The sequence below is a fragment of the Megascapheus bottae genome, chromosome 12, assembly GCF_031878675.1.
Source record: "Megascapheus bottae isolate mThoBot1 chromosome 12, mThoBot2.hap1, whole genome shotgun sequence".
Lineage (NCBI taxonomy): Eukaryota > Metazoa > Chordata > Mammalia > Rodentia > Geomyidae > Megascapheus > Megascapheus bottae.
The window spans coordinates 12,353,409-12,370,932 of NC_143520.1; the positions used below are offsets into that span (position 1 = coordinate 12,353,409).

General features: G+C 36.2%; 1 protein-coding gene across 2 annotated transcripts in view; it reads right to left on the reverse strand.

Moving 5' to 3' along the window:
- Nucleotides 1-540: 540 nt before the first annotated feature.
- The window catches only part of Ubr3 (ubiquitin protein ligase E3 component n-recognin 3), a 141,455-nt gene continuing 124,471 nt past the window's right edge, over nt 541-17,524 (reverse strand). For both annotated transcript variants that reach the window (XM_090342664.1, XM_090342665.1), the window contains exons 33-39: nt 13,228-13,352; nt 11,329-11,436; nt 11,067-11,192; nt 6,815-6,994; nt 3,992-4,201; nt 3,338-3,477; nt 541-2,976 (exon numbers count right to left, since the gene is read on the reverse strand). In XM_090342664.1, coding sequence (XP_090198790.1) covers nt 2,859-2,976; nt 3,338-3,477; nt 3,992-4,201; nt 6,815-6,994; nt 11,067-11,192; nt 11,329-11,436; nt 13,228-13,352 — 1,007 coding nt within the window. In that variant the 3' untranslated portion in view covers nt 541-2,858. The remainder of the gene's footprint in view (nt 2,977-3,337; nt 3,478-3,991; nt 4,202-6,814; nt 6,995-11,066; nt 11,193-11,328; nt 11,437-13,227; nt 13,353-17,524) is intronic.

Sequence of the window (17,524 nt, forward strand, 5' to 3'; positions counted from 1 at the left end):
AGTTACAATCCTGAAGGATGTTAGAGTTTTGGGCCACATAGCGTTCTATGTTGTAGCTACCTTTAGCCTTCAATACTTTTAGTCAGCATCTTTTCTACATCACAGAAAACAAATATCAGAATGCCTAAAACCTAGTAAAAGCAAAAAACAACAAAATAAACAGAAAAGGCATAGATTGCTAGCTGATTACTAGCTGGTAAGCTTCACAGCAAAGGGCAGGGATGAGAACTACCACTTAAATAAGACTACAGATTTCTCTAAAGCTTTCATAAAGCACTTGAAATTTTCCAAGTCTAGCAGGGTCTTTTAAAATACAGCACTTCCCTTTTCCTCTACCCCAAAACACAATTAGCAAAGGCTAGAACAAAAGAAACAAACTAGTTCTGAACATAAAAGGCACAATGAAAAGCAAACCCTTTATATTCTACTAGCTTTGCTGTGCTTTTATCTTTTAGGCTATGCTCACTCACATTTACTACTGTCAATATCTTAAGGGGAAAAAAAAAAAGAAAAACATATAAACATTAAACATTTTAAGGATCTTTCACAAACCAAATGACAGTAGGTTTTTATTAACATATCTTACAATGTCAATTTCTCCTAGTTTTGTAATTTCTGCTTGATTATAAATGTTGATTTAGCATCTACAGTAATGTACTGTATTTGAATGATCACTCAGATGAAGTATCACACCAGTACATTTTTTTGAATATTATACACACATCACTCAAACTTGGACCTGTTATTTTTACAAGTGAGCTTATAAATGGGACTTATAAAAGTTATTGGGGAAAAAATTAAAGATCTAGTTTAGCAGCATGCATGTATGTATTCAAGTACCATTTTGAACCAAGTGCTTTTTATAAAACTTATTGGTGACTAATTCACCAATATTAAAATAAACACTATCAAATACCCAAATTTTAAAGTTAAGGCTAATATTTTCACTTCACATCCATATTCACAACCATAAAACATTCCATTTTAAATATGTAGTAATCAAAGTCTGAATACATTATACCATGACTATATAGCATCAGAGTTTCAAGCTGTAGAATTATTCAAGTTTATGAATCCAGAAACAGTATTTACTAGAAATGTAAATTGGTATTTAGACAAATGGTGTGGTATTCATAATGATTGATGCTGAGTTTATGATACAGTATTTTAAAAAGTAGCAATGTGTTGGAAAGGACAGTGATTTAATCAAACAGAATCAGTCTAGTCTTACAGAAAAAAAAGTTATCTTAATATTCTGGAAACGTATATAAAAATAGCAAGCTATTTCCATGTATTTTCTTACAGCACTATAGGTAATTCTCTGATGGTCTGAACGTATTTGAACATTTACTATTCTGCTTTCACTATCGTAATGCAAGGCCATCATTTAATGTTTATTTGCATATTTTATAATGGTGTATCATTCAAAAACTTTTATAAAATGGATCTGATGTTACTTTTATATTTCATCATTAGATGTTTCTTAATTTTTACATGTAAAAATGTGATTTTACATAACAGCCATGAAGTTGTATGAGGAACTACTTTTTTAGCATAATATAGGAAGATAGTCATCAAATTACTGAATTATTTGGAAGAAAATCTTTGTACCAATATACAACATGCTTTTCTGTAACTTTCCTTCCCAAATATTGAGTGGGATTTTTAGATCGTTCATTCCCATTCTGATTTAAAAATCCAAACATAATTTGCATTTCAGTAGCTTCTAAGAAACATCTGGAGGGCTACCACCACTATGCCTGTCCTTCACCCTTCTTAAGAAACCAAACAATATCAGCAGTGGTTACACTGCATGAATATAATACAACTGAATCTCCTGAGCTGGTACAGAAGTTCCAAAATTTATGGTTCATCTGTTGGGAAGTATAAGCACTTCTGATCCAATTATATAAACAAAAAGTAGGTTGGTAATAAAAGATAGACAACCACAAAATCAAACCTGCCTAGTGTATGTTCTGAAACCTTTTGATTTTATAATAAAATCTATTTTTTGCTAATTCTAATAACAACCAACTGAAATGGTAAATTTTAATTTTTTCTTTATTTTCTTTAACTTTTGGTAGTGCTTAAAATCAAACTCGGGGCTTCATGACAGCTAGTGCTCTGACACTGAGCTATTTCCCTAGCCCACAAGTTATGACTTTAAAGTACCCAACCACACATATGTGTCCCTACTCCCATGTACTGTATTATATTAACAACCACACTATCTATGTATTTTACAGCTATCTCAATTATTTACCTGGGGAGAATATTTATGAAATTCCTGAGAATGAATTAAGTTTTCAGCAAAGCCTTAAACTTTTAACAGATTCCTCACAATAAGAAAAATTTTAAGTTCTATTATTAGACCAACTTTACTATACAATATTTCACATAAATCATGTTTTACATTTTTCTAATTACATACAGCAAAAATCTCAAATCAACACAATGACAGAGAAAAGATGCATTATGTTAAGCAGATGCAAATTAAAATAGAGCAGTAAATTTCAAATAAATCACACCCATTCTAAGTATCCATGAATAGTTGATATGCACTGTAGGGAGATTCATTTCTGAATGATTTTGTGGACAAGTTGTGCTTTTTATTAATTGTGCACTTAATAAATGACCACTAAAGAATGATTTAACTTATTGGTTTCTTCTCCAGATACTTTAAAAAAATTATACCACTAATGTGATTTACCAAGCACCTAATTTTGGAAAGGCTTCATAATGTATGTTTTCTTTTCCTCAGCAAAAACATTAATTTCCCCAAATTAAGTTAAAGCTTATTGTTGATAAAATAAATTCTTAATGAAAATGATAGTGTAATGCAATACTGAGGTTGTGAGTCACAGCCCATTATAATGTGGACCCCATCTTTTATTGATGTGATCAAAAGTATGAGAAATCCACTGTTGCTCAAGAACTTTGTATCTTTCTTTACAAATGTAGAGAGGTTTGCCTCGCCTAGAAAGAAAAAAAGAAGAAGTATTAAAGGTAATATAAGGCAATGTAGATTTTTTATGCATCACATGCAGTTCTTTTACTACATTGTGATTAAAAATGAAATCTTAGTAATTTGGTTTATTTCATGTTTCCTAAGCATGTTTGATAAGAAAAAATATCTGGAAAAAACCCTCTAAATTAATGACTGGCAGGATTTTAAATTATTTATTTATTCATATTTATTTGTATATGTAATATATAAGTGCATATATGTAATTTTTATATTTTTACATGTTTTTTAATTACAAAGCTATGAGCAGCACATTGGGTTTTATAGATCAAATTTCAATAAAACACCAAGATATATTCATGCAGATCTAACCTAAGATCCCGGTCTTCTTCTCCATGAGCATCCAAATACACAGAACCCCAGAGGCAGAAGCGGTGCCCTCGAATGATAATAATTACTGATGCATTGATCAAAAGGAAAATCCCTGTTCCAGCACCACAGTTTTGAGAATGCTTAAGAAAAAAAATCAAAGAATATAAACATATTTCATAATCAAATGAGTTTTACAACAAAATCAAAAATATTTAAACAAATTTGTCTTGTAAATATATCTTAAATCAGATTTCATTGATATTAAGCTTGTAACCTCATTCCCAGTATTTCAATACATTAAGAAAAAATTTGTGTAAGCATCATTAGGAAAGCAGTAAAGAACCACATTAATTCAGAGGCTCATTGGCCATAGCACAGGGAAATATACTATTAAAAAGGCAGCAGGACAGAGGATATGAATTAGAATTGTATTTGATAGGTTTTATCCTCTTACATACAGCCTTGGAGTTTTGTTTTGTTTCTGCTTTTTAAAAGTCTTCCACTGAATTACAAAGAATAAAAAACAAAAAAAAATCCCTTTATATTACTGTGTTTTATTTAAATACTAAATTTGAAATCTTCATGACCATGCAAACCAAATGTCCATGAGATCCAGATTTCTATACATTCTTTGCATTATTTGCTATTGCTTACCAATACACATTCACAGTAACTTTGTTGCTTGCAGCAAAGTCCTTTCAGGCATACAAAAGTGCCACAAACAAGGCAAACAGCAGGGTCTTTAGGGACCTTGGTGCAGACACTGCAGGTTTTTCTGTGGTAGTACTGAAAAATGGTGTTATAATTCTCAGGCAACTGTAACAGGTGTGGTAATTTCCATCTTGATTCTTGGATAAGTAAGGCCTAAAACAGAAACAGTCATTATTCCTATGCATTTCAGGCATTAACACAAAATACATTCAGAAATGGTTTCTATTTTTTTTTTCAACCATCCCATTAAAAAATGGGCCAAAGACTTAAAGAGAGTCTTCTCTGAAGAAGAAACAAAAATGGCCTATAGACACATGAAGAAATGCTCAACATCTCTGGTCATAAAAGAAATGCAAATCAAAACAACTCTAAGATTCCCCCTCACTCCAGCTAGAATGGCCAGGATCAGGAAAACGAATGACAACAGATGCTGGAGGGGATGTGGCCAGGAGGGATCACTACTACACTGTTGGTGGGAGTGCAAACTCGTTCAACCACTATGGAAAGCAGTGTGGCAGTGCCTCAAAAGGCTCAACATAGAACTCCCCTATGACCCAGCAATTCCACTACTTGGCATTTACCCAACCATCCAGAAACAAGGACATACTAAACCCACTAGCACAACAATGTTCATTGCAGCACTATTCACCATAGCAAAGATATGGAACCAACCTAGATGTCCCTCAGTTGATGAGTGGATCAACAAGTTGTGGTATTTGTACACAATGGAATTCTATGCTGCTGTCAGAAAGAATGACATCGCCCCATTTGTTAGGAAATGGAAAGACTTAGAAAAAATCATATTAAGTGAAGTAAGCCAGACTCAAAGGAACTTAGGCTCAATGGTTTCCCTCATTCGTCATAATCAGTAGAAACCTTGGGCTCTACTAGCAGAGATTTGCAATAGAGCAAAATCTTGATACATAAGGACATATAATGTGAAGCTAATTGAAAGGACCTCCAGGATAGTGAAACAAAAGCCATATAATGAATGATTGTTGTCCTTAATGTACTATGTTGTCTCTCATCTCCTTTGCTGTCCCTTGGTTATCTCATATTGGTATAGTATCTCACTTTGTTATCTGATATATTGAATTTATTTGTATTTGGATATTTGAAATTTGATAGGGAAGGGGGGAAAACCAAGACGGGTGGGGGGTGTGGGGGGGGAGGGAAACGGGTACCAAGACATGTGAAAGGGTATCAATGTATGTGAATTAATGCACCTTCTATCTGGCAAATATCATGTAACCCTTTTACTAATTACAATAAAAAAAATAAATAAATATATTTCCACAAAAAAAAAGAAATGGTTTCTATTTTATTTTAGGAAGGAATACCTGCCTCCAAGAATGTCACTTACTTTATTAACACTTCTCCTTACAAATATGGAAGGTCAAAGGGTGGACAAATGCAGCATGAACTATATAAATGAACTATACAACTTGTGGGTGGTACAAGAGGAAAAACTTGGAGAGAACAAAGGAATGGGTGGCATAGTCCAAAAAGAAATGTACCTGTTACCCAATTTACTTAACTAGAACACCTCTGTACATAACCTTTATAATAACATTAAAAAATTTTTAAAAACACTTCTCTTTTCCACTTAACAATGACAAAAATAGAACTTGAACAACCAATACTCTTTTCATGTAAATTTCAGTTACAACCGATATAATTTGTTTTTTATTAAGCCTTCTGAAACACATAAGCTCCTTACTTCTTTAAAGGAAAAATATTACTATCTCCAAGTAAGTATGAATGAAAAATCTATCTACATTTATTTTTATTTATGCTTAATGAAAAAGTTTTGAACGTTTACACATTTTTAAAACCAACTTCTGGCCTTTCTCAAACAATTCATGAGCTTTTTCTTTAATGGAAGAGTTATAACATCATTTCTATTTTATTATTTAATTTAGAATCTCTTCCCTAAAATATATAAAACTCATTACATTTCAACCTTTTAGATTCATTTGTATGCATAAATGCTAGAGTTACATTTTTAAAAATTTCTTGCTATAAGTATATAAAACAGCTAGTCAATAGTTTCCTTTTGGTACACTTTATTTGTACTTATTTTTAGTTGTATAAAAATGCTGCTTAAAATGGCACAGTGGCTCATGCCTGTAAACCTAGCTACTCAGGAGGCTGAGATCTGAAAATCAAGATTCAAAGCCAGCCCAGGCACAAAAGACCATGAGACTCTTATCTCCAATTGACCTCTAGAAAACGAGAAGTAAGGCTTGGCTCAAAGGTGAGGCAGTAGCCTTGAGCTGAAGAGCTCAGGGACAGTGCCCAGGCCAACTTCAAGCCCCATGATCCACCAAAAAAAAGGAGGGGGGGCAAAGAAAAGCTAGTTAATAGTGTACTTTTATTTTAAAAAAAAATAGGTAACATGTGTATAGGAGTCTATTATCTTAAGAAACTGTGAGTTCTAGGCAATTTATAATGTCTTCGTCTACAACCATGCATAATCAGTATAACTGAATAGAAAAACTAAGGAGTTAGCTTGCTGTTTATCAGTAAGTTCATAGATAAAGCAGCCATGGAGGCAATAATAAGATTAATATATGAGCTTGAAATAAAATACACTGCTTGTAGGCATTTAATGCCCAACCCTGGACAATTAAGAAAGCACATTTTGCAATGAATCGATTACACACACTGGAACTTTTTCATTAGACAGAGGGAGTGATACAATTTGTCCCCTAAAGACTTATTGTAGCGTAGGCCACGTAAGTGAGTACTACTCGTTTTACATACCTTCCCTTGTTCTGAATGTCTTTCAGTAAATGATTTTATCTCAAAACACCATTGAGTTATAATATCCAATGCTGGAACTGGCCAATCTAGACAGGAGGCACTGATGAATGGATGTTCTGTTTGGTAAAATGTTGGCAGAAGTCCCAGGCAACTGGCAAGAACTGAAAACTCTTCTTCTTCCTTTTAGATATGAAATAGAACATTCTCAAGATACTTCATCCAAAACATCTTCTATTATAGATATTTACTTGTCATTCTCATCAATTATCTTCCTTAAAAAATAATTGTAAGTCAACTAAGAAAAAGTGAAGGGGATAAGAAAATAGCCAAAAGAAAAAAAGATTCCTACCTGTTACATCCAAATAGCCCCAAAATATTTTTCATTGAAATTCAATTTTTAAATATACATTTCTAAGTATACATTTACTTTAAAATTTTTAAACACAGTTGTCACACTAAGCAATAGAAACTCACTATGCTAGAAAAGCGAAGTTAATTTAGGGAAAGTAAAAGCGTAAAAGGCATAGGTAGACCTGAGTATGGTGATATACACATGTTAATCCCTGAACTTGGGTGGTGGAAGATGTTGAGTTTGAGGCCAACCTGGGCTACGTAACCAATTCAGGCTAGCTTTAACTATAAGCAGAGATCCCTTCTCAAAAAAATAAAAAATAGGGAGGTGGGAGGGAGGGAAATGGGGACAAAAACATAAGAAGGGATATCACTGTGTGAGAATTAATACACCTATCTGGTGAATACAACTGTAACATTAAAATAAAAATAGTATTTAAAAAATAAAAACAGTGGGAATCAGGTGCTACAGGCTCACGTCTATGATAATCCTAGCTACTCAAGAGGCTGAGATCTGAGAATCACAAGGCAGACAAATTTGAGAGACTCCAAATAAGTAGCCAAGCAATAGCATGAGGTCCTGAGTTCAGGCCCCAGCATCAGCAAAAACAGAAAAAGAAAACCAGTAGGGATGTATTTCAATGGACATATCTGCCTAACATGCCCAAGGTTCTGCTTGATCAACACTTTAAAAAAAAAGAAAAAGACAAATGATAATAACAAAGAACACTAAAACACAAAAGAGGTAGTGCTAAGTAGCTTGCTTGGACTCTGAGTATGATATGAAGTCAGTCAAAAAATAGGAATTACAGCTTTTGTTTAAGTATTAGAAAGATTTAACAATCAGTAAGCCCTACTCATTAATAAAAATGATATAAATTAAAATATGATGTAAACATAAGCCATATAATGAATGATTGTTGTTCTTAAGGTACTATGTTATCTCTCATCACTTTTGCTGTCCCTTGGTTATCTCATATTGTTACAGTATCTCACTTTGTTACCTGATATATCAGATATATTTGTATTTGGTTATCTGAAATTGGATAGGAAACGGGGGAAAACAAGATGAGGGGTGGGGGTAGGGGGAGGGAAATGGGGACCAAGACATGTGAAAGGGTATCAATGTATGGGAATTAATGCACCATCTATCTGGCAAATATCATGTAACCCTTCTATTAATTACAATAAAAAATATATGGAAAAAAAAATCAAAGATAGCAATAGTATAAGAACTTATATCCTCTAGGGGCCAGGATTTTGGCCTAGTGGTAGAGTGCTTGCTAGCATGCACAAAGACCCGAGTTCGATTCCTCAGCACCACATACATAGAAAAAGCATGAAGTGGTGCTATGGCTCAAGTGATAGAGTGCTAACCTTGAGGAAAGCCCAAGGACAGTGCTCAGGCCCTGAGTTCAAGCCCCAGGACTGGCAAAAAAATGAAAATGAAAATGAAAAAAAAAAAAAACATATCCTCTTTAAGTTTACTTTTGAAGAACTAGTCTAATAAACACAAGACATAGGTTCTCCAGTCTGTTTTTTCTCACTAAAGGCTGTATAAAAGGCCAGTGTATTACTTCTCCCTTGTTCACTTGATCAATTCCTATTATTCTCTCATTCTGCACTATGGGATTGGAATTTATGAGACCTCAGATCACCCCGTTCCATTCAAATAAAATTAATCCTTTTGTATCTTGTAAATACTTCTATTCTTACATGTGTACTTTATATTAATAACTTTATGAACAATTTCACCTTTTCTATACTTCTTAGTTCTGTAGCCATGTCTTCCCAATACCTGGCACATAGTAGACATTTAACAAAAATCTGCAAAACTGAGCTGCTCATACATATTAAGTACAAAATTCTAAAGTAGGTCACGAAGGAAGGAAACTATTGGTCAGAAGCATTGGCTCAAGCCTGTAACTCCTAGCTAATAGTGGAAACTGGAAGACTGTGGTTTGAGACATGCAGGGGGACAGAGGTTTTGGGGTTTTTTGTTTGTTTTAGTTTGGTTTTGTCAGTTTGGGGTTTGAAATCTGGGCCTGAGCACTAAGCTCTTCAGCTCAAGGCTAGCGCTCTACCCCTTGAGCCACAGCACCATTTCCTGTTTCCTGGTGATTAACTGGAGATAAAGTTTCATGAACTTTTGGGCTAGGGCTGGCTTTGAACCATGATGCTCAGCTCTCAGCCTCCTCAGTACCTAGGATTAAAGGCGTGAGCTACCAGCGACTGGCTGGGACAGAGGTTTATTTTGTTGCTGTTGTGGCTGGTTTTTTGGTGATGGACATGGGGCTTGAACTCAGGGCTTAGGTGCCATCCCTGCATTCCATTTGCTCAAGGCTAGAACTCTACTACTTGAGCCACAGTGCCACTTCTGGCTTTTTCTGTGATTATCTAGAGAAGAGAATCTTTTAACTGCTTGAGCTGGCTTTGAACCACAATCCTCAGATCTCAGCCTCCTGAGTAGCTAGGCTTACAGGTATGGGCCACCTGCACTCAGCTGGACAAAGGGCTTTGTTTTTAAGGTTTTGGGTTTTTCTTTTTCTTTTTCTGGTGGGTCATGGGGCTTGAACTCTGGGCCTGGGTGCTATCCCTGAGCCCTGAGCTCTTCAGCTCAAGGCTACAGCCAGCCCTACCCTGGATGGAGCTTCCTATTTTCTTGGTTAACTGGAGATAAGAGTCTCACAGACTTTAGTGCCCGGACTGGCTTTGAGCAGTGATCCTCAGATATGAGCTTCCTGAGTAGCTAGAATTTCAGGAGTGAGGCACTGCACATGGCTTTGAACAAAGGTTTTTGAGTGTTCATCTCAACCAGGGGCTGGGGGTGGTGACATGAACTGTGTCATCCCAGCAACAAAGGGATGCACAAACTGAAAGACTGCAGTTTAGGCTATCCCAGACATAAAGTGAGAGTGCATCTCACACAAGCCATACAACAAATGGCTCGTATCTGTAATCCTATTCAAGAAGCTGAGACCCAAAAGTTTCACTTCAAAGCCAGCCCAAGTAGATTATTCCACAAGAGTCTTATGTCCAATTAACCAACCCAAAAAACTGGAAGTGAAGCTGTAGCTCCAGTAGTAGAACACTAGTGCTGAGTAAAAAAGCTAATAGAAGCCTGAGGTCAAGCTCTAGTACTGGCATACACAGAAAAACAATAACCAACACAAAACTGTTCATCTATCCAACATTAACATTATCATAGAAATTGGTGGATATTATGAACTATAAAAAGTAAATATTCTAGCTGAGCATGGTGGCTCATGCCTGTAATCCTAGCTACACAGGAGGCTGAGATCTGAGTATCAAGATTCAAAGCCAGCCCAGGCACTAAAGACCTTGAGATTCTTATCTCCAGTTAACTGCTAGAAAACTGGTGCTGTGGCTCAAAGGGTAGGGCAATAGCCTTGAGCTGAAGAACTCAGGGACAATGTCCAGGCCCAGGGGTAGGGCTGTAGCTTTGAGCTGAAGAGCTCAGAGACAGCAACCAGGCCCAGAATTCAAGCCCCATGACCGGGAGGGGGGGGTGTAAAAGTAAATACTCTACATCACTAATTCTAGCTACTCAAGAGGCTGAGATATGAGGATCACAGTTCAAGGCCAGACTGAGCAGGAAAGACTCTTATCCCCAACTAACCACCAGAAAACCAGAAGTGGCACTGTGGTTCAAAGTGGTTGAGCACTAGCCTTGAGCAAAAAAGCTCACAGACCTAGCCCAAGCCTTGAGTACAAGCCCCATGACTGACAAAAAGAAAAATAATCTACATATTTTTTGAGCTAAACTAGTACATACTCAAATGACAGTTGTCTATATATATAGATACAAAATTATATTACACATGAATATAATTCACAAAAGCAGCTTACTGCAAGATCAAGGTTCTACCCCAAACTGTACCTGGCAACTAGGTAAATCTTCCCCAAAAAGGTGGTGCTGAAGAAGGCTGGTGATTCTGAGGAAAGGTAAGCAAAAGTCCTGCAAGTACTTTTCCATGGATTCTGGAGACCAAGCAATAGGATTAACCTAAAGTTAAACAAGAAAAGTTGAACAATTAATTCTATAATAGACATAGCTTAAAAAAAAAAAGAATTACTAATGGCATCAAAATCTAAATTTTACTTAACAGACATTTATATATGTGATCTTAGCCCAAGCATACCGTTGTACACTCCTGAGTTCCTTCTTCATGGTATAATTTTCCTTTAGATAATTCACTTATAACAAAGCTTAGTAACACTTCATAAGACTTTTCTGCATCACATGTATTCTGGAGAAAAAAATTAGAGTATTAGTTACAATAGCCATTTAAAATTATAAGTTTCACTGGAGATAATTGTTTTTAAATAAAACTGATTATGTATTTTTTCAAATATATGAACTTCAGTTTAAAACATGGGTAATATATATTGATAGATTCAAAGTGGGGTTGAACATGCAGTCAAACCAATTCTAGTACTTCAAGACTAGAAATAAATTACAAGCCAGGCACAGTGGCTCACGCCTATAATCCTAGCTACTCAGGAGGCTGAGGTCTGACAATCAAAGTTCAAAGCCAGCTGAGGCCCAAAAGGACCAGAGACTCTTATCTCCAATTAACCTCTAGAAAATGGGAAGTAGGGCTTGGCTCAAGGGTAGGGCGGTAGCCTTGAGTTGAAATTCTCAGGGGCAGGGGCGAGAAAGAGGGAGAGAGAGAGGGAAATTATACTGTATATATGAATCAAGCTTTTTAGATCCTGTAATTTCCATTGCTGAGACTTCATCTTAAGGAAATAATCCCCAAACCGGGAAGGCAGAAATCTATATGCACAAGTCATTCACTATAGCACTCTCAGAGCAAGAAAATTAGAAATAAGTAACAAAACTAAGGTAGGTAGTCAGGCGAAATAGCTTATGCTTATAATTCTTTTTTGATTCAAAGCTAAGCCTGGGCAGACCAATCTATGAAATTCTTATCTCTAATTAACCTGTGAAACGCTGAACTGGAGGTGTAGCTCAAGTGACAGAGTACTAGCTATGATCAGAAAGACTATCAAAGTGCATAAGGGCCTGAGTTTAAGGCCCAATATAGGTACCTACAAGCATGTACATGCACACACATACGCACATGTACAAACACATGCATGCATGCATGTATGCACGTGCGCGCACACGTGCACGTGCACACACACACACACACACACACACACACACACAAGCAAGGCATATGTGGGTTGTAATTGAGAATATGGACAAAGAGGAAAAAAAAAAGTGCTGTTTTAAAAACTTCAGTCTGGTTGGGCATGATAGCTCATGCCTATAATCCTAGGTACTCAGGAGCCTGAGATTTGAGGATTGAGGCTTAAAGCCAGCTCAGGCACAAAAGGACCTGAGACTCTTATCTCCAATTAACCTCCAGAAAATGGGAAGTGTGGCTTAGCTCAAGGATAGGGTGGTAGCTTCGAGCTGAAGAGCTCAGGGGCCACGCCTAGGCCCAGAGTTCAAGCCCCCATGACCCACCCCCCCCCCAAAAAAAACCCCTCAGTCTGCAAACATATTTTCACTATACTGGTTCCTTGCTTTATGAAAAACAGTCTTACTATGTACTTTAGGCTGGCCTCAGACCCTAGCCTCCCGAGTACTGAGATTACAGGTAAACTACACCACACTCATTACTTAATTACTTTCTAAAAGTTTAAAGTTTTCAGAAAAAGAAAAAACAATACTACCCAAATTTAACTAGATAAAGGCCAACTTTAGAGACAGATGCAGATCTAACCGAACAAGAACATATTAAATTATTTTAACTTAAAAGGTGTTTCATTTACAATTAAAATACTAATTGACTCACTTTGTCTTTCATCAACCTACTCTTGCTCTACATGTGTAATTCCATGGTACAGTGCTTGTCCTAGCATATGCAAGGCCTTGGGTTCCAACCCATCACAGCAAAAACATAACAAAACTCGTTCCCCCCAACAAAAAAAAAGTAGAGTCAAATGCCTACTCTTGTTTACCAATATCTTCAACTTAAACAAGTTTCCCAAAGTAGTAAGTGACAAATCAAGAAAAAGAGACAAACCTTCTTAAGAGCTCCAATGTGTATCCAGGCTGACCTATCTTCCTCACTGCATTTAACTGAGAGTGCTGTAAGAGCCTGTGTATACAGTAAGGTAAACAGCACCTTCACAATACAGGTGAAGTGTTCTAGAAGAGAAAAAGAAGATCATTATTTCTTTGGAATTCTGACATTTTATAAACTAATATATATGCTTTTTTGCCTGCGTAGTTTTTTCAGCAATTAAGTACTTAATAAAATGACATTATAACATGCTACATTTATGGTCCTGCAGACCTGAAGTTAAGAAAGTCACGTTCCTTAATACCTAACAGAATCATGTCAATGGGAAACATTTACATAGTAGAAAGTATGCTTTTTTGAAAGACCAAAGAACTAGTGCTCAGACTGGGAACCCCCATGTAGCTGTGGCAAATCCCCTAACTGAGCTACTAGTACCAATAACAATGTTTGGGAGTACCAGTGTTTAAGACCAACATATCATCTACCTCTACTATGAGACAAATCTTTCAAAGATTTGTGGTGGTTTACCCTTATAACCCCAGCACTCAAGAGTGAGTGATTTTGAGTTTCAAATCAGCTTGCTACATATATCTCTAAAAATATCAATCCAGGAAGCGGTGCTGTGGCTTAAGTGGTAAAGCAGCTAGCCTTGACCTGAAGAGCTCAGGGACAGTGCCCAGGCCCAGAGTTCAAGCCCCACGACCAACCAAAAAAAAAAAAATCAACTAAAGCAATTAACATTCACAGTTCTAAATTTAACTCTGTACAGATAATATTTCTTCTATAATACTGTGCTGCTTGTCTAAGAAATAGATATTTCCATTTAAATCAGTAGCTGCAGTCAGAAGTTCATAGATATTTTGAGATTTTTTTTTCTTAAGTTTCTCCTCATGCTAAAATAATCATTAGCTCTTGTGAACTCATTTTAAAACTCTCATTTTTCCAACAACTTCATCCCTTCTTGTTTTAAAATCTATAATCCTGCCCTAAGATTTCTGTAACAAAACCTAAGTATTTTTGTCATGTCTCCAAGACTAATTCCATGATTAATGTCTCATAGTACTTTTCTAATTTATAATAGTTTTACAAAAGACGTTTTTCATTGTGACATTGCTAAACAAGCACGCAATATATCACAAACTCAAGGCTATTATATTAATGGCAACAGAATGATAGAAGTTAATACAAGCAAAAGAAAAATGTACATTGGGTGAAGTCCACAAGAATTTTCAGAACTCTCTTCTAGTACAATTTCACAGATTATGTTTATGCTTAATTCCACAAGCAACAAGTTATGTGTGTAAAATAATATAAGTCATAGTCCTCACAATATTTGTCAGGGGCAGGTAAATCAGGTTCCCTCGAATTAGCATGTACCAAACAAAATTCCAGATCCCCAGAAGGTACAGGTGTGTTCAGCATCAAGTACATTGTTTGTACAGTCTAGGAATGGTAAGCTATCCTTATCAGTTCTGAAAACATTAGTCCACTTTCAAAATCTAAACTCTTTAGCATCAGTGAAGACCCAAGTTTACAACTAGGCTTTCTGTGTTTTCTCTCTCTCTCCTCTCCCCACCCCCCCCTCTCTCCCTCCCTCACCCTCTCCTCCTCTCCCCACCCTTTCACTTTGCCACAGTCCTGACTTGAACTCCAAGCCCAGGCACTGTCCTTGGGCTTTCTCAAGGCTAGCATTCCACCACTTGAGCCACAGCACCACTTCTGGCTTTTCTATGTATATGATGCCAAGGAATCGAACCCAAGTCTTCATGCATGCTAGGCAAGCACTCTACCAATAGGCCACACTCTGGGCCCTGTTCATTCTTTCTTGAACTGTAGTTTATCTGAATTACCTCTTAATCCTCAAAAATCTTTTTTCTTGTTACTGCCAAATTAGTTTTCCTCCAGCATTTGAGGTATAATTTACAAAAATTATGTATGTTGAAACTTTATAGCCTGATATTTTGAGATAAACACTGTGAGATGATGGCTCAGCCAACTTCATCAACATAACCATAATCTCAAAGCTACTTTTGAGTGTGTTTGTGTGTGGTAAGAATACTTAAGATATGCTTCATTTCTTAGCAAATTCCAACTACACTATATAGTACTATTAAATACTATGTATTTAAATAAAATGAATATAGCATATATAATGTAAATGTAGTCTAGAACCTCAAATATAAGTTTGTACCATTTGGCTAACATCTCTCCATTTCCTCACACTTTCATGACCCTTCATTACTACTCTTCTGCATGTTTCTATGAGTTTGACTTTCACAGATCCCACAAATAAGTGAGATGATATAGTTTAGCTATCCCCCTTATCAAGTTGTTCCTCTTGTTGTTTTTGGGGTGTTCGGTAGTAGGGGCAGGGCGCTGTCCCTGAGCTCTTCAGCTCAAGACTAGCACTCTACCACTTGAGCCATAGCGCCACTTCTCTTTTTATCCACAGACTTTGCAGCTATCAAATCAATTGAAAACATGAATTACCTGGAAAAATATTTTGTTTATGCTAAACAACAAAAAAGCACAGGGTTTAAGAGTAATTCCTAACTATAGATAAACTTAGTTACTACTAAGTTCTTAGCTATCTGGTTCTGCAGAAATGAGGTACATGTTTTAGTCATCTTTGAATTTCTAGCATCTTTGTATTTCTAACAACAAACTGGGACATAGTATGTACTCATTAAAGATTTCTTGAACTCAATTTTTAGAACTGAATACTATATAAGCATTTACCTATAAATGTGTCCAAATGATTTTTTTAAAAAACCTTTTTGGGGGGGCCCAGTACTCAAGTTGGAACTCAAGACAGTCCTTGAGCTTGCTCAGCTTGCTTAATTGATTAGATTGTTATCTCTTAAACTATGCCTCTAGCACCCAAAACAACAACATTTTTTCCAGTTATATTACGTTAAAGCCTGTTTATACAGAAATTGTCCAGAATCAATTCAATTCACTTAAACATTATTAAAGAGAACAGGTTTCTTTTACGCTGCCATCAGAAAGAATGCCATTGCCCCCATTTGTAAGAAAGTGGAAAGACTTGGGAAAAAAAAATCATATTAAGTGAAGTAAGCCAGACCCAAAGGAACATAGGCACAAAGGTTTTTTCCCTCATTTGTAATAATTAGTACACATCTAGGACTCTCCTAGCAGAGGATCACAATAGCTCAAAAGCCACACAGAATCAGACTAAATGAAATGAACTCTAGGATATGGAAACAAGAGGTTTATCTTCATGATTGTTGTTTCTAATGTACTATATTATATTTTTTCTCTTTTTCTGCCCTTATGGTTAATCTCATGTGGTTACTGTATCTGACTTTGTTACCTGGTATAATGTATATCTGCTTATTTATAGTTAATTTGAGATAGAGAAGGGAAGGGGGCAAAACAAGATGATTGGGAGGGGGAGGGAGAGGGAAATGGAGACAAAAACATGAGCAGGGGTATCAATGTGTGAGAAGTGATACATACATCCACTACCTGATGAATTTAACTGTAACCCTTTTATACATTACCCTGACAGTTAAAATTTTTTTTAAAAGAGCATTGACTCATTTTAGAGTAAAATTATAGATGCTGTTTACTGAATTAAGCGCTGTAAGTTCAGATGTTTCAGTGTACTGCATCCCCTTTCTGCACTAACCATCTGATGTTGAAAGCAAGGACAAACAGTTCTTTTCTGAAAATGATGCTACTATAGTCCCGAACCACTCATTTAACAAGTCTTTCACAATTAACTGAAATATGTTCATCATTAGATTAAACTCTGATTGTGCACATAAAATCCATTCAATGTCAAATTTCTTCCCTTTGAGCTATTTTCAGATTTATTTGATTAATATGCATCTAAGTACAAGGTATATTTTTTAAATCTAAAATTTTGAAGGCATGAAACAAAATAAACTTCTCTTTATTTCAAAATGTAATACAGGGCAGGAGTTTGGCCTAGTGGTAGAGTGCTTGCCTAGCATGCACAAAGACCTGGGTTCAATTCTTATCAATACTACATACATAGAAAAAGCTAGAAGTGGTACTGTGGCTCAAAGGTTAGAGCTCAAACCTTGAGAAAGCCAAGGACAGTGCACAGGCCCTGAGTTCAAACCCCAGGACAAGAAAAAGGAAGGAAGGGAGAGAGGGACGGACGGACGGACGGACGGAAGGAAGGAAGGAAGGAAGGAAGGAAGGGAGGAAGGAAGGGAGGGAGGGAGGAAGGAATCAGTTTTATTAGAAGAACAAAATGTGTAGGTAAGCTACTAACACTGCCAGGCAACTATTTTCCTAGATTATG